The sequence below is a fragment of the Nomascus leucogenys genome, chromosome 10, assembly GCF_006542625.1.
Source record: "Nomascus leucogenys isolate Asia chromosome 10, Asia_NLE_v1, whole genome shotgun sequence".
NCBI classification, from domain to species: domain Eukaryota; kingdom Metazoa; phylum Chordata; class Mammalia; order Primates; family Hylobatidae; genus Nomascus; species Nomascus leucogenys.
The window spans coordinates 2,087,941-2,110,306 of NC_044390.1; the positions used below are offsets into that span (position 1 = coordinate 2,087,941).

A 22,366-nucleotide genomic window follows, 5' to 3' on the forward strand; every position below is an offset into this window, starting at 1 on the left:
TTAGGGGTTCCTGGAGGCAGAAGCCAAGGCCCCTACCAGAGCAGCAGGTGGTGGCGACTTGGGGGTGGCTGTAAGCTCTCCTGAGACCTGGAGCTCAGTACTCAATGGGTTCCCATCAAGCCTCCCAAGGCCTCTCTATGGAACGTGAGGGGCTGGAGGCTAACCTCTGGGTTTTGGGGGTGAGGCAGAAGACAGGACTACAGCCTTAATTCAGCACCCTCACCTCCTTTTCCTTCAGCTCCTTTGCCCAAGGTGGCCTCCCTCCTTGCCCCTGTGGGCTGGTGGGAACTCTGGCTGCTGGTCCTCACCTGCTCAGAGAGTGGGCCTCCTCCTCAGTGCTGCCCCCTGAATATTCCCCACCAGGCAAGCAGACCCTTTACTGCCCCCAACCCAGGACTCATTCCAAAACCTGGACCTGGGGCCTGTCTTCCTGGATTCAGCAACGAACTGCCCCTCTGATTTAAGAATTGTGTGATCTCTCAGAGATGAGGTCCTTGAGGAGTGTATTAGGCCATTCTTGCATTACTATAAAGAAATATCTGGTAATTTATAAGGAAAAGAGGTTTAACTGGCTCACAGTTCTGCAGGCTGTACAGGAAACATGGCATTGGCATTTGCTTGACTTCTGGGGAGGCCGCAGGAGGCTTACAATCATGGCAAAAGGTGAAAGGGGAGCCGCACATCACATGGCAAAAACACACGAGCAAGAGAGAAGGGGCGAAATGTCCCACACATTTTTAAAGGACCTAATCTCACAAGAACTCACTCATTATCGAGAAGACAGCACCGTGCCATGAGGGACCTGCCCCATGATCCAAACACCTCCCACTAGGCCCCATCTCCAGCACTGGGGATTACAATCTAACATGAGATTTTGGGCAGGGACAAATATCCAAACTATTTCAAGGGGTGGAGCCAGTGCCTAGGCTGAACCTATACCTCATCCTCAGGACCAACAGCCCAGGGTAAGAGTCCAGCTGGTACTTACCTGTCTCCATTCTCAACACGCATTCTCTATCTCTTTCTTCATGTCTTTCTTTCTTCTTCTTTTCAATTAAGACTTTAGTTTTTTTTTTTTTTTTTTCACTTTCTGGAAGTCTGAGATAATTGGTAACTTTTTCTGCCTTTAGCTACTTATAAAATATTCAAAACTTGTGTTGTTTCATCTTGAATCTTGTTCTTAAAGCTCCTGTTCTTCTTGTTCAACTTACTGATGTGACATTTTCAGGATATCTAAATCATTGTTCCCCAAAGAAGGAAACTGAGTAGAGAGTAGATTGTAAAAAGACATAGTTACAACTCAGAAGTTCACATAATTAACTTTACAGACCCTCCCCCTACAAATAAAACCCTTATATCTGTCTGTTTTACCTGTTTCCAAATTAGTATGTGCATTCTACATTATTTTGATTTTTATAGTTTTAACATTCATTTAAGCCACTTATGTCTATTTTGAGGCACATTTTTACTCTTTTTTGATCATGTATTTCCTTTAAAATGACTCAGATTTAATTAAAGCCCTTTTTACTCTTCTGAAAATACTTTATTTAAAACACCAATATGTTATTAATTAAAAACTGAGGAATCAATTTGAGTTACTCTAAATAGTGTGTAACTCAGACTGTCCCCATTGGGGCACTATATTAATAGCGTTTAATCACAAGAACAGCAGCCCTTATGCCCTTATGAAGACTGTTCCTTAATGTTCCATGAGGTACATGCATTCTGAGTTACAGGCTCCTTGGATACAAGGAACACAACAAACATGTCAGTGTGAAGGCCACATTGGGTGGGTGGTGGGAGTTTTTCCACTGTGATCTAGAAATGTCAATTCCTTCAACTTATCAGATGGCTCCTATGTCACTCCTGGCCAGCTTCCTGTAAAAGTCAAGGTTTGTCCTTCTGGGGTAAACTGCCAGAGACATTGTTCAGTTATTGCCAAGACTTCTCTTTAGTAAGAAATGGGAACCTGTCGGCCAGGCCTGGTGGCTCACTCCTGTAATCCCAGCACTTTGGGAGGCCGAGGCAGGTGGATCACAAGGCAAGGAGATCGAGACCATCCTGGCTTACACAGTGAAACCCCATCTCTACTAAAAATACAAAAAATTAGCCAGGCATGGTGGCGGGTGCCTGTAGTCCCAGCTATTTGGAAGGCTGAGGCAGGAGAATGGTGTGAACCTGGGAGACGGAGCTTGCAGTGAGCTGAGATCGCGCCACTGCACTCCAGCCTGAGTGACACAGTGAGACTCCATCTCAAAAAAAAAAAAGAAAAAAGAAATGGGAACTTGTCCTCCTACAATTTAAACTGGGAAGTGCTATAAAGTTGGCAACCTAACTTTATGTTTCCCAAAGGATAGTGATATGGTTTGGCTGTGTCCCCACCCAAAGCTCAACTTGAATTGTATCTCCCAGAATTCCCACGTGTTGTGGGAGGGACCCAGGGGGAGGTAACTGAATCATGGGGCATGGTCTTTCCCATACTATTCTCGTGATAGTGAATAAGTCTCATGAGAACTGATGGGTTTATCGGGAGTTCCGCTTTTGCTTCTTTCACATTTTCTCTTGCCACCACCATGTAAGAAGTGCCTTTCACTTCCCACCATGATTCTGAGGTATCCTCAGCCATGTGGTACTGTAAGTCTAATTAAACCTCTTTTTCTACCCAGTCTTGGGTATGCCTTTATCAGCAGCATGAAAACAGACTAATACAGTAAATTGGTACCAGTAGAGTGGGGTGCTGCTGAAAAGATACCCAAAAATGTGGAAGTGACTTTGCATATCTTGAGCTTCAAGCCTCTTAAAACTTGCCTGAGAAAATTTCTGTTTGGCCTGATGTTAATTTCTACTTACATGAGAGCCAAAGAACTCAGAGTCCAGTTGTGGTAACAGAATCAGTCTACAATGGTCAATTAAAAATCTTACTTTTTTTTTTTAATTACATTGAACATAAAGATCAATGTGTGTGTGCTTAAAGTAGATCAGTATGTGCGTAAGTCTTTTTAATAAAGAAAAAACTCTTTCAGTGGGAACAAAGGAATATGTGGCTGGTTCCTTTATGCAAGGTGATTTGTTAGAACAAAATAAAGATGGAATAAATATGTGTGCACACGTTACATGATGTTTTAGCCCATTCTTCTCATGACTCATCTGCCTTCATTTTCACAAAACAAAACACCACATTTCCAGCTGTCACTGGAGAGTGAGAACATTGGGAAGGCTCTGTCACCTATCCATCCCCCGGATGACAAAACCCCACCCCAGCATCCCTTCCCGTCTGGCCCTCTCAGGGGGCAGATCATTGTGGTTTTGATACATAGTTCCCTAATGGCGAGTGATGTTGAGCATCTTTTCATATACTTGTTTTTCATTCATATATTTTCTTTGGATAAATGTCTATTCAAACCTTTTGCCTATTTTTAATTGGGTTATTTGTCTTGTTATTGTTAAGTTGTAATTCTGGATTCATGTCCTTTACAGATAAATGATTTGCAAATATCTTCTCTCATTTTGTGAATTTATTGTTTCACTTTCTTGATGGTGTCTTTTGAAGCATAGATTTTTTGTTTGTTTTTAAGACAGTGTCTTGCTCTGTCACCCAGGCTGATGTGTGGTGGTGCGATCACAGCTCACTGAAGCCTTGATCTCCCAGGCTCAAGCAGTCTTCTCACCTCAGCCTCTCGAGTAGCTGGGATTACAGGCATGCACCAACTCACCTATTAATTTTTTTTTTTTTTGTAGAGACCAGATCTCACTATGTTGCCCAGGCTAGTCTCAAACTTTTCCTCAAGTGATCCTCTCACCTTAGCCTCCCAAAGTCCTGAGATTACAGGCATGAGGTACCATGCCCAGCCTTGAAGCATAGATGTTTTTAATTTTGATACAGTCCAACTTGTTTTGCTTTTGTTGCTTGTACTTTGACAGTTGTATCTATGAAACTATTTCCAAATCCAAGGTCATGAATATATACCACTAAGTTTCTTCTAAGAGTTTTATGATTTGGGTTATTGCATTTAGATATTTGATCTATTTGCATTCGTTTTCATATATAGTGTGAGGTAGGGGTCCAAATTCATTCATTCTTTTTTTTTTTTTTTTTTTTTTTGAGACAGTCTCGCTCTGTCGCCCAGGCTGGAATGCAGTGGCACGATCTTGGCTCACTGCAAGCTCCGCCTCCCGGGTTCACATCATTCTCCTGCCTCAGCCTCCCGAGTAGCTAGTATTACAGGTGCGCACCACTACACTCAGCTAATTTTTTGTATTTTTAGTAGAGACGGGGTTTCACCATGTTAGCCAGGATGGTCTCGATCTCCTGACCTCATGATCCGCCCGCCACGGCCTCCCAAAGTGCTGGGATTACAGGCATGAGCCACTGCGCCCGGCCCCAAATTCAGTCTTTTGCAGGTAGATATCCAGTGATCCCACCATTATTTGTTGAAACGACTTTTCTTTCTTTTCTTTTTTTTTTTTTTTGAGACACAGTCTGACTCTGTCACCCAGGCTGGAGTGCAATGGCACAATCTCAGCTCACTGTAACCTCTGCCTCCTGAGTTCAAGCAATTCTCCTGTCTCAGCCTCCGAGTAGCTGGGATTACAGGTGCACGCCACCACAGCCAGCTAATTTTTTGTATTTTTAGTAGAGACTGGGTTTCACCATATTCTCCAGGCTGGTCTCGAACTTCTGAGCTCAGGCAATCCACCTGCCTTGGCCTCCAAAAGTTCTAGAATTACAGGCATGAGTCACCGCGCCTGGCCGAAACAACTCTTCTTATCCCACATTAAATTGTTTTGACAGCCCTGTTGAAAATCAATTGAGCACAGATGTATGGGTTTATTTCTGGATCTTAATTTCTATTCCATTGATCTCTATAACTATCCTTATGCCAGTACTGCATAGTCTTGGTGACTACAGTTTTGATTTAAAATTGGAAAGTGTGAGTCTCTAACTTTGTTTTGCTTTTTAAATATTGTTTTGGCTGTTCCAAGTCCCTTGTGCTTCCATATGAATTTTAGGATCAGCTTGTCAATTTCCACAAAAAGGAAATTAGATTGCATTGAACATGTAGATAATGTTGGGAAGCATTGCCATCTTAATAATATTAAGCCTTCCAATGCATAAACATGGGATTTTCTTTCAATAATATTTTATAGTTTTCAGAATCTAACTTTTGTACTTTTGTTGATTCCTAAGTATTTAATTCCTTTTGATGCTATTGTAGGTAGAATTTTTTAAATCTTATTTTTAAATTGTTCTTTGCTTCTGCTGCCAGGAGCCCCAAAAAGCCTCCCCAAGGCCCCAAACAATCTGCCCAAGGACTCTCAGGCCATGCAGAATTAAAGGCTCTCTCTGAAGTCACATTAGTCCCAGAGGAGGCTCACCTGGTGGGGCAGTTTGGTGTCATTCCCATTTCAATTAGTCTTTTGATCAGAGATTCTCCTTCAATTACAATCTCTCTACATAGCATTCTTGACCTGCCAGAGAGTCAGTATAATGGTTTTAAAACCCATTAGACAAACGGTGTTTTTCTCATGGGAAGAATGAATGTATAGGTTTCTGGACTCTTGTCAGGAAACCTGATGTTGCAACACAAGAAACAATCCAGCATTCCTGTCTTTTAAAGTCTGAACAACATCCTTTACATTATGTTAAGAGATTTCTGGCCTTATAATGTAATTTATTAGAGGCCAGCATTTGGTACATGGATGAGTTCAACAAATTCTTAGAACCATGGCAGGCTACTCAAGCCACTTTGTCAATATATTCAGCCTCCTCAAATTTCACTTCCACAAATGCCCGATTTTTCTTAATCTACACTAGTAAACCAACTGCCAAAAATTCTTCTAAGATACAGTTACTCTTTGCCCTATTTTAATTTTGTATGTATGTGTGATCTTATTTATCTGTTTTTTCAAACAGGGTCTGGCTTTGTCACCTAGGCTGGACTGCAGTGGTGTGATCATGGCTCACTGCAGCCTCGAACTCCTGGGCTCAAGCAATCCTCCCACCCCAGCCTCCCGAGTAGCTAGGTGCCACCATGACTGGAAAATTTAATTTTTTTTTAGATATGGGATAGGGTCATGCTACATTGCCCAGGCTGGTCTCAAACTCCTGGTCTCAAATGATCCTCCTGCCTGGGCCTCCCAAAGTGCTAGGATTACAGGCATGAGCCACTGTGCTCAGCCTGATTTTTGCATTTAATGTTATGGTCATGTTAAATTCACTTTGTTATTCCATGTGAGCAACAATGGAATGGGGGAATAAGATGAATTGTTAGCTGTCTCTTCAGAGCAGCCATATGTACCTATGCAAACAGATGTTAATAGGTGGTATATCACACGAATCCAGAAGTTCAGTATATTCCAACCCTTTGGATCATCTCCAATATCACCTTTCCAATAGTAGACCTACATTTTTTTCTATTCAATATTCTGTTACACAAGAAGTACGACCATATATCCTGCTTTGCTGAGGATATGAACACCTGTTGTCAAGTGCCCTGTGCAGTTAGCTACCCCTTTCACTCTCAAAAATGTCCCAGTTTGGACAACAAATTATATGGTCATTGCATTAATCAGTTTAGGTTGCCATAACAGTATACCACAGACTGGGTGGCTTAAACAACCAACATTTATTTTCTCACAGTTCTGGAGACTAAAAGTCCAAGATCAAGGTGCTGGCAGGGCTGGTTCCTGGTGAGGTCTCTCCTCCTGGCTTGCAGATGGCAGCATTCTTGTTGTGTCCTTACATGGCATTTCCTTTGTGCACATGTGGAGAGACAGAGCTCTGGTGTCTCTTCCTCTTATAAGGACACTAGTCCTATGGGATCAGGGCCTCACTCTTATGTCCTAACATAACCTTAGTTTCTTAAAGGCCTTATGTCCAAATACAGTCACTTTGGGGTTTAGGACTTCAACAAGTAAATTTGGTGGTGGTAGAGGCCAGCATTTGGTGGTGCTGGTGGGAACACAATTCAGAACTGAATTAACAATTCAATTCACAGTGACTCTTGTGAATAAAGTATAAAATTTAACCAGCATTCCACTTTAACAATGCGTAAAAATAGTCTCTAAATTTGGTTATGAGCCATCTTAACCTTATGACTTTAAACAATGTAAGACATCTTTCAACAATATCATACAAAATCCCTTAGTTGAATTTTTTTGCCTTAATGCTAGAAATTCAAGAGCTAAACTTTAAGTTATTCAAAGCCGTTAGATACCAGTATCACATATACCTTTTGGATTCAGCATTCTCCATCCTCTTTAAATTGTCATTATCCAGAACCCTAGACCTCTATTCATCCCAGGTGACTATAATGAATAATACTCAGGTGTTTGCTCATCACACACCATGAGATGCTTTCCAGTCTAGAAAATAAGTCTTATTTGCCCCATCTCATCCAAAAAGCAACTCCCAATACCTGATTTTTCCAAAGATTCTAATGCCTATTACCCAATCTTCATACCAAATTCTGTATGATTGTTTCTTTACTTTCACGCAACTGACCAACAGGAGGCAAAAATCAAGTACCGGAAAGATAATGGGTAGTTTGAGGAATCACAGACTTAGAAAGTACAAAAACCAGGGTGGTTCCAAGGACCAATCAAAAGAATAACTGCATCAGCTTTTAGGGAGTTGCCATTGGATGACATAGATCCAAATGCCTTTTGAAATTTAGAGACGATTTTATTGGCCACGTCCATCAGAAACATATGGTAGGGTATGGCCAATTACTCAAAAGGAAAAGATGAGATAGTGCAGCCAAAAGGAGGAGGCAAGGGAAACTGGGCAGAGAAAAACAGATGCCTACTATAATATATATTTTGACTTTTGTTTTTGATATTACAATTATGGGCCTATACTACAATACAGGTCTGCAATTTTTCATTTAGTATAGCACAGCTATCTTTCTGACTATATACATTGATATTTTTTCAACAGCTGCATAATTCCTATTGAATGGATATATACCATAATTATTTATTACCCTGATGGACACTTGTTGTTTTAATAGTTTACCATCAATTTTTTTGCCACTAATACATTTATCTACCTTTGTATATGTTGGTTTCCAAGGAATATTAATTCAAAGGGTATATACATAAAGCAATAGATATGTAATCAACAATGGAATTCCCTTGTTTCCACACATTCACCAATACTGAATGTTATCACTCAATTAGTCAGTCTTTTGGGGAAAAAATAGATAATCACTTTAATTTGCAATTCTTGATTTCTAGTGATATTGGATAATTTTCATTAACTGCTTTCATTTCATCTTTTGTGAATGGGACATTAGCTTTGTCCATTTTTCTAAGTTGCAGATTATTATTGGTTTGTAATAGTACTTTGAATATCACGAATTACAGTCCTTTATTATATCTGTTGCAAACACTTTGTGTCAGTCTCTCATTTATCTATTGACTATGTTTTCCACCATATAAAAGCCTAATGTCAGCTTTAGAGCTATGCATTAGTGCTTAAAGTCTATTTCAAACCAAGGGTACATAAATATTAGTCTGTTTTTCATGTACTTTAATTTTACATTTAGACCTTTAATCTCTCAGGCCCTCATTAGTGTGAAAGGTACAGATCCGTTTTTCCAGTGAGCTAAGTTTCCCAATGCCATTTGATCAAACCACCTTTTCCCCACTACAATGAAAAATCCTTTTTATCATATATAAGGAGAGTCTGAAAGCTCCACATTCTCTGGTGAGACTACCCATCCCCTAGCCATTATGCTTCTATCAGCAGAATTGAAGAGGGAGCCCCAAGCTCCACTTTCTAGCAATCATGCATTGTGGGTAAGAGCTTCCCTCACATGGCCCTCCATACTTCCACAGAAAGCAGTTAAGAGGGAACCCAAGAGCTCTGGGTGCTTCAGTTGAAAAAAAAAAAAAGTACTCTTCCAGGGATGGCCATAACTACAAAAGGACAAGGGATTCCTCTTTGAGGTGATGAAAATGTTCTAAAATTGATGGTGGTGATGGTTGCACAACTCCGTGAATGAACTAAAAGCCGTAAGTTGTACACTTTAAGTGGAGCTTTGGGGCTCCCTCTTAGATTAAAGAGAAGGATATGCGTGTTCTTCTCCAGAATTGCTTTGTCTCAATAAAGCTGTCACTCAAAAAATACCCTTCTGCCAGCTTCTAAATCAACATTTATATGAGTGAACGTAACTGCCATGATCTCTGTTAAACCATCAATCCTCCCTTCCTCCAACACTCAAAGCATCATAAACAATATCTGCCTTGGGACTATCATGACTATTTTCATTATGCCTTTTGTGTCTTGCAGTTACCTCTAGTTCTTTCCTCATCCTCTAATACCCACATGTTCTGGGGATAGTAAGGTGCCTGATCCAGCACTCCCTAGCTTCTTTTTTAGATCATTTCTCTTTATGGGACATATCATATACTTATCACATGGCATGCATTTAATTTTTTCTGTTCTACTAGATCTGTAAGAGCATGTATTTTTGTCCATCGTGGACCTTATCGTATCCCCCAGCACCTAAAACAGTGTGTGAAACATTAGCAAATGTTCAATTAGTATTAGTACTACAATCCCAATGTAAACTACATTCCTTGTTAAAATCAAAATTCTACAGATGATCAGAATCAGCTTCTCAACTAAAAAATATATGGACATTTTTATTGGAATATCAATGAATTTACAATTTAGGGAGAAATATTTTCATCAGACTTTCTATACAGAGGCATGTCTAGCCTTCCTATTTTTAAATATTTTAAAAATAAGTTTAAGTTGTAACATCTACATTCAGAAACTAATTGTAGTGTACATATTTTTATGTTTTGGCATGTCTTGTCAATCTCATGGAACAAGATGGAAGGTCTTATTGCATTTTATTTTATGCTAGAACAATTTAAATACCACACGAATTGTCTGTGGTACTTTTATAAAGGTCAAAGTATTGAACTACCCTTTTCAGTTTGTTTCTTGGCTATTAATCTATTCAAGTTTTTTTGGCTTGTTACTTTTAGTTTACTACTACCTACCCTGGTTAGTCCCACATTCTACCAAATGCTTTTGTTCTTTTTTTGTTTTTCCTTGAGACAGTGTCTGGCTCTGCTGCCCAGCTGTAATTGCAGTGGTGTGATCATGACTCACTGCACCCCCTACCTCCTAGGCTCAAGCAATCCTCCTGCTTCAGCCTCCTGAGTAGCTAGAACTACAGGTGTGCACCACCATGCCTGGCTAATTTCTGTATTTTTTGTAGAGACAGGGTTTCACCATGTTGCTCAGGTTGGTCTCGAACTCCTGAGCTCAAGCAATCTGCCTGCCTCAGCCTCCCAAAGTGCTGGGACTACAGGCATGAGCCACCGCACCCAGCTAAAAGCTTTTGTTCTAATTGGCTGATTCTCTCTTCTCAGTGTCAGGTCAAGTGAGAGTTGCTCATCAACAATGTCACAGAGGGAGTGATAAGCCACCACATTACCTTGTGTACCATAAATCTTTCAATTCTGAGTTTGTTCATCTTTCCTCTCTACCAGGAGAGTAGTCTTCTGTCTGCTCTAAAATCTTAGTCTTGACTTACTGTTGGTTTACTTACTGCTTAATATGATAGTTTGTAAGGAAACCTTTACCTTAATGGCTAGCATTTATTTAGCAATAACTATATGCCAGTGTGTGCTAAATCCTTGAAATGGATTAGTTAATATATTTTTCAAATCGAGTGTCTTAAATGGGAAAATAACATAAATATGTATTTTTATTTTTAAAAGGTTAGGCTGCCTACAGTGTTAAACATGTAGCTGATAGGAGCAAAAGGGGCAACAGTTATGCTACTGCAGAAATCCAGATGAGATGGTTGTGTCTTGGACTATGATGATGGGACATGCGCTGGAAAAAAGCAGATGGATTCTAGAAGCATTTACAAGATTGAATCTATAGGACTTGGTGGTATGGGAGGGCAGAGGAGAGAATAACTGATGACTCTCCGGTATGAATTCGCTGATGATGAGCAAGATGTACACTCTGCCTGAAGGCTTTTCCACATTCTTTACACTCATAGGGCCTTTCTCCAGTATGAATTCTCTTATGTAGAGTAAGATGGGCAACCTGGCTGAAGGCTTTGCTACATTCCTTACACTCATAAGGTTTCTCTCCTGTATGAATTCTCTGATGTAGAGTAAGGGATTTACGATGGCTAAAGGCTTTCCCACAAACATTACATTCATAAGGTTTCTCACCAGTATGACATCTCTGATGACAAATCAGGGATGCCCTCTGTCTGAATGCCTTCCCACATTCAAGACATTCATATGGTCTTTTGCCAGTGTGGAGTCTCTGATGTTGAACAAGATATGAGCCATCACTAAAGGCCTTCCCACATTCAATACATTCATAAGGCTTCTCACCAGTATGAACTCTCTGGTGCTGAACAAGGTGTGCAATCTGACTGAAGGCCTTACCACATTCCTTACATTCATAAGGTTTCTCCCCAGTGTGTATTTTCTGATGTTGTGCAAGGTGTGCATTCTGGCTGAAGGTTTTGCTGCATTCCTTACATTCATAAGGTTTCTCTCCAGTATGAATTCTCTGATGATGAGCAAGATGCGTGCTCTGCCGGAAAGCTTTCCCACATTCTTTACATTCATAGGGTTTCTCTCCAGTATGAACTCTCTGATGAAGAGTAAGAGACCCACGATGGCTGAAGGCTTTCTCACAGATATTGCATTCATAAGGTTTCTCTCCTGTATGAATTCTCTGATGTACTGTCAGAGATGAGCCATGGCTAAAAGCCTTCCCACACACATTACATTTGTAAGGTCTCTCTCCAGTATGAATTCTCTTATGCTGAATAAGTCCTATGTGATCAGTGAAAGCCTTCCCACAATCAATACAGTCAAAGGGTTTCTCTCCAGTATGATAATATCGCCGATGACGTATAAGAGAAGCATTCTGCCTGAAAGCTTTCCCACAGTCAATACATTCATAAGGTCTTTTCCCAGTGTGAATCCTTCGATGATGAGCTAGGGATGAACAATCACTAAAAGCCTTCCCACATTCAATACATTCATAGGGTTTCTCTCCAGTGTGGACCCTCTGATGTTGAGCAAGGTGTGCAAGCTGGCTGAATGCTTTATTACACTGCTTACACTGATAAGGTTTCTCTCCAGTATGAACTCTCTGGTGTTGAACAAGATGAGCATTCTGGCTGAAGGCTTTCCCACATTCAGTACATTCAAAAGGTTTTTCTCCTGTGTGTATTCTCTGATGTTGAGCAAGGTGGGCACTCTGGCTAAAGGCCTTTCCACATTCAATACATTCATAGGGTTTCTCTCCTGTATGAATTCTTTGGTGAAGAGTAAGGGTTGAGATTTTGCTGAATATTTTCTCACAGTCATTACATTTTAAAAGTTTCTTTTCTCCACAGTCTTGCTTGTGTTTTTTCACAACTGAATGTGTTTTTAAGCTTTTCTTATCTGTATGAAAATTAAATATTCTCTCTTCCATGGGAAAAATCTGTTTTATGTAAGATAATGTATTCGGATGAAAAACTGTCCCAGATTTGTTAGAGTGGTCTCGTTTTTCAATAAGAGTATCTATATGAGTGATGGTCTCTTGCCTAAAATGTGTCTTCTGGTTTACAAGCTCCCTCTCAAACAGGTCTTCACATTTCCAGTGTTTCCCTAATGTTGAACATTCAAGGTCATAGTTTGTAAGTCTTTCCATTATTATTGCCGGGGGTAATTTTTCTTCATAAATATCCTGGTTTAAAGATAATGACTTGGTCACCCACACACACTCCAAGTCTGAAAGATATTAAGAAAGCAAATGTCTCCTTTATTAAATGCTAGAATAATGGAAATTTCAAAAATGAAAATGTGAATCACATAGTTATTGAAACCCACAAGCAGAGGTACGTTTTTATGGTTCTTATGTAAGATTAGGTGATACAACCATCCTTGCACTGCTGTAATAAATCCTCACTGGTCATGGTATACTATTTCAATATGACCTTTTAAGATTTTGAACCAATATCGATAATTGAGGTTTGTCTCTAATTTCTCTTTTTGGTGCTATTTTGGTAATTTTGGTATCATAGGATATGCTGTATTCATAAACGAAAATTTTTTAAACTCTCTTTTTATTCTCTATCCCAGAACAATTTAAACAACATTGATGATATTTTTCCTTAAAGAACTATTTGGGGATGTGGCTTCTTTTCTTGGGGGAGGCAGTTCCTATACAACATTCTACATTTCTTTGATGGTAACCTACTTGTTTAAATGTTGTATCTCCTCTTGGTATCAGCTATGGTAACCTACATTATTATGTTCTCCTAGAATATCATCTATTTTTTCAAATTATTTTACGGAGAGTTGAGGAAAATAGATTCATATGATTCTTTTAAGCTCTTATGCATGTGTGGTTATTTATAATTATTTTGTGTTTGCGTTTTCTCTCATTTGTCCTTAGTGTATATACTGTATTGGTTTACTAATGAAGTATGTACAATACTTTATTTTCAGTAGCGCTACTGTTTCTAATTCATTTATTCCTACTTTTATTTGTAGAAGTATAAATCACTACATATAACTTATCTGGGTTTTCCTTAAATTCATTTTGTTCTTTTTCTAATATTGTGAATTGGATGCTTACTGATTTTCATTATTTCTTATTTATTAATGTACATAGGACCACAAGTAACCCACAATCCTCCTCTTGAAACTGTAAGAACTGAAAGTAGGGCCAGGTGTGGTGGTGCATTCCTGTAGTCCTAGCTACTCAAGAAGCTGTGGTGGGAGTATTGCTTGAGCCCAAAAGTTCAACTCCAGCCTGGGTAACATAGCAAGATCCTGTCTCTTAATTTGAAAAAGTAATAAATAAAATAAAATAAAAATAAAATAAAATAAAATGAAGAACTGAAAGTAGGAAAAGTCTATGCTACAGGCCACAGATTAAACAAGGACCATCTCATTTGAGGTTCATTTTCTTGCAATATATTTCTGTCGTCTCTTATCTAGCTTTCTAAATCAGTAAAACAGCTACAAAGCAAGGCAAGAAAATTAAAAAAAAAAATTGAATAAAATACCCTGGGTCAAAAACCCCAGTGAGCACAATATAAGTGGGGAAATGATGTACACAGGGAAAGAAAGTAATATTCATGAGCTAATTTCTTCGTCTTTTGTAAGGGTATCAGAAGACAATGTTTGGAATATCAAGCAGAAAAATTCTAAAAGATCTTAAAATATATAAATACATAAAGGTAACAACTTGTAGAACTAAAAACTTTTCTAATTCAAAGGGTGGGGTGGTATAAAGAAGAGACTGAGAAAAAACAGACCTAATAAACAAAACAAGAATAAATAACACAAGAAATACAAAAAAGAAAAAGGCAGAGGGAGTAAAATAGCTGTAATACATGTGAACTCAGTAAACTTACCTTTTAAAGAAAGGAAAATATTTAAACCAGTTCAAAAAACTAAACATCGGCTTGTCTAAAGGATTCAGAAATGTTTGAAGTCAGGGATGATGACAACAATATGGTGCTTGAGTAGAATTAGGTAAACATCAGTAAAACAAGAGCTCAGAAATAGACCCTGGTATGCATAAGAAATCAGTAAAGGTAAAGGAGGCATGTTACACTAGTAGGGAAGAGAATAACCATTCAAAAACTGGTGTTAGAAAAACAAGTTTCAGTTTGGGAGGGAGTTTGAAAGGTGTTTTCCAACAAATTTCAGAGACAAGAACATGTTGAGAACAGTTCCTTTATCTCTAGGTATCCTCCACTTACCTGGACACAGGCCTCTGGTCATCTCTCCTTTTATCACCCAAGGGTCTTTCTCTTGCTCCAGTAAGGAGATCACATCTGGTTTAGAAATGCAAAGACCTGCATGTAAAAAAACATATAAAAATTGCCTATGCTGTGGAAAACTGTGGGAAATTCTGGTAATGGCATAAAAGACTACTGAGTCATGGGAAGGCAAAAGGAGGAAGATACTCTTACCCACTGAAACTAGGTTCCTGTAGTTTTCTAACATCACCTTCTTGTACAAACTTCTCTGAGCAAGATTCAGCCACTCCCATTCATCTTGGGAAAAGTCTATGGCCACATCTGTGAAAGTCACTGAACCCTAAAATGACACAAATATGATCTTGCTCACTCAGTGTTCACATTCCAGTGTAGCTCTAGGGTAAAGGGTTATGCTGTTCTCACTTTGGGATTAAAAACACTATGTATAAGTAACTGCACTAAGGGTCTAAATGATCCAGGTCAGGTAAGTTATTGGACAACTTTTCTGCCTAGTTATGCTGTACATAATAGGAAAAAGAAAAAAAATGAGATACTCCTTGCTCTTCAAACATTTGCAATTCTAGGTGGTGAGAATACATTACCAATGAAAAAATGCTGACTACATTCAAAACAGGATATAATCAAGTGCTAATGCAACGCTATTCATGTTAGGAGCTAAATCACGTCTCTACATGGAGAAGCTAAAGAGCTCTGGAACTGTGAGAAAAACTTGCAAGGAAGGATGCTGACCTGATGAACATGATTTCAATCTCCACAATATTTTCTAAGAAATCTTAGTGTTCTTGAGATGTTAAGAGGTATGCCTAAAAAATGAAAGAACAAAAACACCTAGCTATAGTCTTTTCTTCTGAAATAAAAATATATTTGTATGAGGAGAGAAGAACACATTTGAAAAGTTGTTTTTCATTTTCCTTTTTTATTTATTTCTTTATTTTGTAGAGACAGGGTCTCACTATATTGCCCAGGCTGATCTCAAACTCCTGGCCTCTCACAATCCTCCCACCTCAGCCTCCCAAAGAGTTGGGATTATAGGCCTGAGCCAACATGCCCAAAAGTTGTTTTCTGATAATCTAATGGGAAATTATCAGGGGAAATAATGTGATGTGAGCACATATCAAGCAACCTGTGTTTTGTTACATGAGCTCCATTTCCTAACCAACCCACAAAGTGATCCACTGGACTGTTACTGGAAGATTTTCAATTTATTTTATGACTTCACTTATATCAACATCAGACTTTTAAATAAATACCAGTTTTGAATAAATCAGAAAAAAGGTCAGATTACTCCAATGAATTTGGTCTGTAGTACTGACTAGCTGGGTGAGGTTGGCCAAATTTAACTTCCCTGTGCCTCAGTTTTCCCATCTGAAAAATGGAAATATAGTACTTGCTTCATGGCAGCACTGTGAAAATTAAATGAAGAAACAGATCTAAAATGCCTGGCATGATGTAATTGCTTAAGAATTGTTGCCTATGATAAGGATGAAGAAGGACAGAAGGGAAAAAACAAAGAGAAAGAAGAAGAGGAGGCCAAGAAGAACAAGTGAAACATTTCATTTAGTATTTCAATCATAATTCTTACATTTTATTTTATCTAACTGCAGTATGCTACAATAGTTTAGACATGGTCTCTGAATCTAGATTACCTATATTAAAATACTGTTCTGTTTAGTTAAGCTATCAGCTTTGTTTTTAACCATTGAAGATATTTTTATAAACTCAAGAGAACGGTCTATTGTATTTACATACAATATTTCCCATTTCTGTTGCACTTCCTTCACCTGGATGCTCCAAGTTCCCTTCTGGTATAATTTCTATCTGAAGAACTCCCTTTAGTGATTCTTGTAGAATTCTGGCAGTGAATGTTCTTAGTTTTCTTTCCTATGAGTAACTTTATTTTATTGGCATTCCTAAGGACTACTTTCCCTGGACATAGTATTCTAGGTTGACAGTTCTTCATCATTTTTCAGTGGCTGGTTTTTGAGATTTTTTTGTCTTTAGTTTTCAGCAGTTTATTATCAACTAGAAGGCTTCTCCTGCAGCTCTTTCTGTCCACACCATTACCCACTTGCAGGTTTTGAGTCTCTTGAAGGTAAACGCACAATGGTCTGGTGGTACTTCAAATCTGGGGCTTTTTCCCCAATCTGCCTGCTACTCCTTTTTTGTTTTTTTTTTTTTTTTGAGACAGAGTCTTGCTCTGTTGCCCAGATTGGAGTGCAGTGGTACAATCTTGGCTCATGGCAACCTCCGCCATGAGAATCAGTTGATTCTCATGCCTCAGCCTCTTCAATAGCTGGGATTACAGGCATGCACCACCACACCTGGCTAATTTATATATATATATATATATATATATATATTTTTTTTTTTTTTTTTTTTTTTTGTAGAGACAGGGTTTCACCATGTTGGCCAGGCTGGTCTTGAACTCCTGGCCTCAGGTAATCCACCTGCCTCAGCCTCCCAAAGTGCTGGGATTACAGGTGTGAGTCACTGTGTCCAGCCTGCCTGCTACTATTTACTTTACAGAAACCTCAGATTGCTGTTCCAGGCATGCTGTCCTGGTTTTATAGCAACTTTCAGTGGGAAAAAGAGTGGAGTGTGCATAGTCCATCTTAACCTTTATGACAAATTCTGCCACTCTTAAATTATTTTCCTCTGGCAACTGACATGAATGCTTTTGTTTAAAATGTCTAAATGTGCTAAGAAACAAGTTACCTTGGTAGTGTATGTTTTGTGGCATTAAACCTAAGAAAAGGTGTCATGCTCTGGCCATAAGTTGTTATGCCTATTTATAAAAAAACAAAAATTTTTGCCAGGCACAGTGGCTCACACCTGTAATACCAGAACTTTGGGAGGCCAAAGCTGGCAGATCACTTGAGGTCAGGAGTTTGAGACTAGCCTGGCCAACATGGTGAAACCCCATCTCTACTTAAAAAAAAAAAAAAAAATTAGCCGGGTGTGGTGGCACAGGCCTGTAATCCCAGCTACTTGGGAGACTGAGGCAGGAGAATCATTTGAACCTGGGAGGTGGAGGTTGCAGTGAGCCAAGATTGCACTACTGCACTCTGGCCTGGGCAACAGAGTGAGACTCCATCTCAAAAAAAAAAGACCAAAAACAAAACAAACAAAAAACTTAACTACTCCATTTTAAAAAATTTAATTTTCTAAGTTTGTAAACCAAATTCAATACTTTCTTACAATAAGCAATTTGCTGGTGAAACTAGATTAGCAGTTTATCTTAATCAGAACATGAACTGTAGCTCTGAAGCTTCTATTGTTGGCCATAAAAATAATAAAATTTAAAATGTTGTAGAGTAGGGTCAGTTTGAAACTTTAATCCACAAGAAATGAAAAACTAGGAATTTAGTCAAAGAAAATAATCAGAGATGAGGGCAAAGATTCAACTACAAGAATAATTACTGCAACACTCTATTAATAGCAGATAATTGTCAACAATTTACCTACGGAACAACAAGGGACTGACTAAACAGATTATGGTACTCAACCTAGAAAGAAGAAAGGATGTAAAGCATTCCTTGGCATTTTAAGATGTTCACAGCTCCATGGTCAAATGGGGAGAACAAACCTTTGCATACTCTGTTCAGAATGCCACCAATCCCACCTGTGCCTGCACTTTCTCCATTTCATTCAAGGCGTAACTCAGGAATCACTTCCTCTGTGAAGTCCCCCCAACCCTTCCTGCCCTCAGCAGTGAGTAGGATGGTGCAGGCTATATTCTGCTCAAGGATCCCTCACCAAGGAGGCAGGAAGGAGATAAAATACGGTAGACTTCCTCTTGCCATATTGTGTGGCCTGTTACAGAGCTTCACCAGTAGAGAGGAAGCGGCACCTTTTTTTCTAATTCACCCAAAGACATCATATGGGCTATTAATGGCCCTTCCCAAGTATTCCACTGTGAGTCTATCCTCTGCTTGCAGCACTTCTCACACTGCATAAGTGTTGCTGCCTTTTCATTTCTCCAACAGATTATAACCTCTCTGAGAAACAGGACTGAGACTTAGGAACTAGGCATGGAAATTTCCTCTGAGGATTGTACTTCTGCTTTGTCAGATGCCTATGAAAAGACTGAACACAAGGGAAGGGCTCAGAATGGGTCATTTCTTGAATGAAAAATAAACAATGAGCAGGAAGAAGAGAAGGAACCTCTGAGAGGGCACTGGGCTGTGTGAGTCTATCCCTCACTCACAACCCCATCACATATCAGAAAGGGAAGAAACAGGAAACAGGCCTCAGGGTGGAACTCTTTTTTTTTTTTTTTTTTGAGATGGAGTCTCGCTCTGTCACCCAGGCTGGAGTGCAGTGGCCCGATCTCGGCTCACTGCAAGCTCTGCCTCCCGGGTTCACGCCATTCTCCTGGCTCAGCCTCCCAAGTAGCTGGGACTACAGGCGCCCACCACCACGCCAGGCTAATTTTTTGTATTTTTTAGTAGAGACGGGGTTTCACCATGTTAGCCAGGATGGCCTCGATCTCCTGACCTCGTGATCCGTCCGCCTTGGCCTCCCAAAGTGCTGGGATAACAAGCGTGAGCCACTGTGCCCGGCCAGGGTGGAACTCTTAAGCACAAAATTTTCAGAAGAAAACAAGTATTACCAAATCCTGAAAACCAAAACTACTTTAACAGGGAGAGGGGGAATACTAACTCACCAGGGACATGGCTTTACAAAGTTTAATTCCTGCCACCTCTACCTCTTCCTGGCTCTTCATTTGGAGAAGAGCTTTACTCTGGGATTGTAGAGCTGGGGAGAAAAAGAAGCAGTGAGAAACCAAATAGCACTAATAATCAAAGTCTGAAAATGCTTTCTTCCCTTCAGCTTCTTCTGTCCTCACTCACAATCCTCACTCCAACTCCCCCACCCAACAGTCCTGATGCTCTTTGGAAGACTTGAAATATATAGCTGGGGTTCCCCTCTGCTCTGGGTTTTCAGGATGAGCATAATATCTCTTGACCCCCTCTCCCCATCAGCCACCAATTCATTAACAACAGATTTATTAATACTAGGTGTCCTGTGTGTATACATTTTTTTTTCTAAGACAGGGTCTCACTCTGTTGCCCAGGTTGGAGTACAGTGACGTGATCATAGCTCACTGTATCTTCAAGCTCTGGGCTCAAGGGATCCTCCTGCCTAGGCCTCCTAAGTAGCTAGGACTACAGGCATGTGCCACCATGCCCAGCTAGTTTTTTTACTTTTTATAGAGATGGGGATCTCACTATATTGCCCAACTACTCACTATATTGCTTGAGGCCAGGAGGTGACAACCTCCTGGAGTTGGGTATCTTGGTCAACCTCCCGGCCTCAAGCAATCCTCCTGCCTTGGCTTCCCACAGTGCTGGGATTACAAGCATGAGCCACCATGTCTGTGCTGCATATATTAATACTGTCTTTAAATCTCCACAATCTTCAAACAGAATCGGGTATATTGTCACCATTTTACACAAGAAAGCTCTGGGAAGTCAAGTCTTTCTCACAAGTCACACAAATTTATAAATAACCTAGTCACCAACCTAGGTCTGGCTGACTCTATCACAAAAGTTATTTGCTCATACACCAGAAAATAAGTCCTCTGTGCAGTTGGCCAGGATTTGTGAAGATTCTATAAGACAAATTCCTTGGAGAATTCCATCTTTTCCAGAGAGATGCATTCCTTTTGTTACAACAGAGTCCATGTGACTTGCAGACAATGAAATGAAAAAATCCTCATGAGGCCCAGGATTTCATTTTGTTTTGTGACAAACTACAGTGTTGAAGCAGTCCCTTGACTCCACTGAGCCACGTTTCCTTAATTAGGAAGAGGATAAAGTATCTGAATTAATTCGTTTCTTTCATCTAAATTCCACTGCCTTCTCAAAGGATTATCATAATGATGATAAAAATGAACACATTACATGGCAGGGACTATACCAAGTGCTTTACATGTACGAGGTCATTTAATCCTTATGACAGTACTGTGAGGTATATAATATTACCATCTCCATTTTACCTAAGAACTTAGAGTCATAAACTTTTTAAGAAAAAAACCCCAAACCTGCTCAGTGGAGGTTCTGGGATATGAACCCTTTAGTTATTTAACCCTTTCAGAGTCAGTTTCTTTAACTGTCAAAAGTGGCTAATAAACCTACCTGAGGCAGTAGTTGAGGAGACTACATGACAGCCAGTGACTCTGGAGTCAGCCTGTTCTGCATCTGAATCCCGGTTCTTCCACTTACTAGTGATTACTTATCCTCTCTATGCTTCGGTATCTTCATCTGTAAAAAAGAGGTAAGGTAGTTCCTACTTCGTAATGTTGTGAAATTTGGTGTTGATACTCCCAAAAGGTCTTAGAACTGTGTCTGGCACATAATAAACACTCATTAAACATTAGCTATTACTATTGCATGCAGGAAGCTAAACAAGCAAAGGACAATATGGCTAAAAATAGCCCTTCTTCCCCCTTTCTCTTTACTGGAGTGGGAGGCCAGAGGGGAGGGAGAGAAGCCCAAGAAATGGGGATAACTTCCGTTATTGACTAGAACGTGATTAAGTCATAGAAAGGCTGGAATGCCGTGGCATTTCTGGGTGAAGCTTTGAATCTCGCCTTCTTCCCAAATCCTGCAGTGATAGATGGGACAAGCCTCTGACGGGTAAAAATCTCAATGCTGAGCTATTCCTTCAACAGCAGCAGAGTACCCTGAGGTAATGCTATAATGGGTAATATTACGGGTAGTGTTCTCTCCCCTGGGCCCTTAGTGATATCCCAAGGACCTGAGTCAGGTTATCTGGTTAGATGTCTCTGGCTAAGTCAAGGTCCCTCCCTAACTAAACCCAGCTCCACTATGACCCAAGGTGACCCTCCAAATCTTTCGACTTCCAGGTCCACTCGCCTTAGAAACGGGGGACATCCTCCTCCAGCACCTGAACCCCAAAAGACAATACCCAAAACCTCAATATCCACTCCGGCAGCCGCATCCGTCATCTGTCACTCTTACCTGTGTACTCAGTCCCCATGGTCTTCGCTCCTCGCTGTCCTGTGGACATGGAGCCGTGTCCTGAGCTCTGCCCCTTCCAGATAGGGCCGACAGGAAATGCTTCAGCCGAGGCTGCCCCGCCCGGGCAACTTCCCCGGGCTCTAGGACTTTGCCCACACTGGGCTCTACGCAGTCGATACAGGGGAGGACGGGGTAAGGCTCCTCCGGCCGGGTTTCCTGCTCTTGGCCACTTAAAGTGCTTCACTCATTCCAACACACACCGCCTTCCGCACGCCGCCGGGACGTGCACGCAGGCGCAGATTCGCGGCCACGCACCGGACAGTCACACACCGGGCCGTCATCCCCGCGCGCGCTCGCCCCTCCTCAGCGCCGCACCACACGCTCACCACGTATGGGCACTCACAGCCACCAGGCCACACGCGCACGCTCACACCCGCCGCCCACGCAGGAGCCGGGACACCGCCCCCGCCGCGCCCCAGTCCAGCCTCGGCCGCCGCCCAGCCCAGACCTGCTTTCCCCTCAACACTCGGCGGGGCGTGCACTCGCCCGGCTTCGGGTCCTCTCCGGAAGTGGGCGTGTCCTCCGCCGCAATAGCCC

The 22,366-nt window shown here is 40.6% G+C and overlaps 2 protein-coding genes across 6 annotated transcripts in view; both read right to left on the minus strand.

Annotated features, from left to right (window-relative positions):
- The window catches only part of ZNF71 (zinc finger protein 71), a 39,095-nt gene extending 36,260 nt beyond the window's left edge, over positions 1 to 2,835 (minus strand). Inside the window, exon 1 of the mRNA XM_030819527.1 lies at positions 989 to 2,835. Coding sequence (XP_030675387.1) covers positions 989 to 1,011 — 23 coding nt within the window. The 5' untranslated portion in view covers positions 1,012 to 2,835. The remainder of the gene's footprint in view (positions 1 to 988) is intronic.
- Positions 2,836 to 5,302: 2,467 nt separating this feature from the next.
- Positions 5,303 to 22,340, minus strand: ZNF470 (zinc finger protein 470). Of its 5 annotated transcripts, XM_030819526.1 has the most exons (8): positions 21,770 to 22,301; positions 20,924 to 21,049; positions 20,309 to 20,582; positions 19,450 to 19,541; positions 14,976 to 15,102; positions 14,763 to 14,858; positions 11,212 to 12,777; positions 5,303 to 5,469 (listed from the first exon to the last, which is right to left on the minus strand). In XM_030819526.1, the coding sequence occupies exons 4-8, from the start codon at positions 19,507 to 19,509 to the stop codon at positions 5,441 to 5,443; spliced, it is 1,878 nt and encodes a 625-aa protein (XP_030675386.1). In that variant the 5' UTR covers positions 19,510 to 19,541; positions 20,309 to 20,582; positions 20,924 to 21,049; positions 21,770 to 22,301; the 3' UTR covers positions 5,303 to 5,440. The 5 variants fall into 5 exon arrangements, with proteins under 5 accessions (XP_030675386.1, XP_030675383.1, XP_003277268.2 ...); XM_030819523.1 differs by lacking the exon at positions 5,303 to 5,469 and having other exon boundaries at positions 7,809 to 12,777; positions 21,770 to 22,299; XM_003277220.4 differs by lacking the exons at positions 5,303 to 5,469; positions 20,309 to 20,582 and having other exon boundaries at positions 7,809 to 12,777; positions 21,770 to 22,340.
- Between the last annotated feature and the right edge of the window lie 26 nt (positions 22,341 to 22,366).

Bases quoted from the DNA above. Each gene is read 5' to 3' on its own strand.
- ZNF470 (XM_003277220.4), bottom strand. From the start codon at position 19,509: ATGAAGAGCCAGGAAGAGGTAGAGGTGGCAGGAATTAAACTTTGTAAA. The intron at 15,103-19,449 runs GTGAGTTAGTAT...GTGTCATTTTAG, and splicing joins TTTGTAAAGCCATGTCCCTG to GGTTCAGTGACTTTCACAGA. The intron at 12,778-14,762 runs GTAAGTGGAGGA...AATATCTTTCAG, and splicing joins GACCAGAGGCCTGTGTCCAG to ACTTGGAGTGTGTGTGGGTG.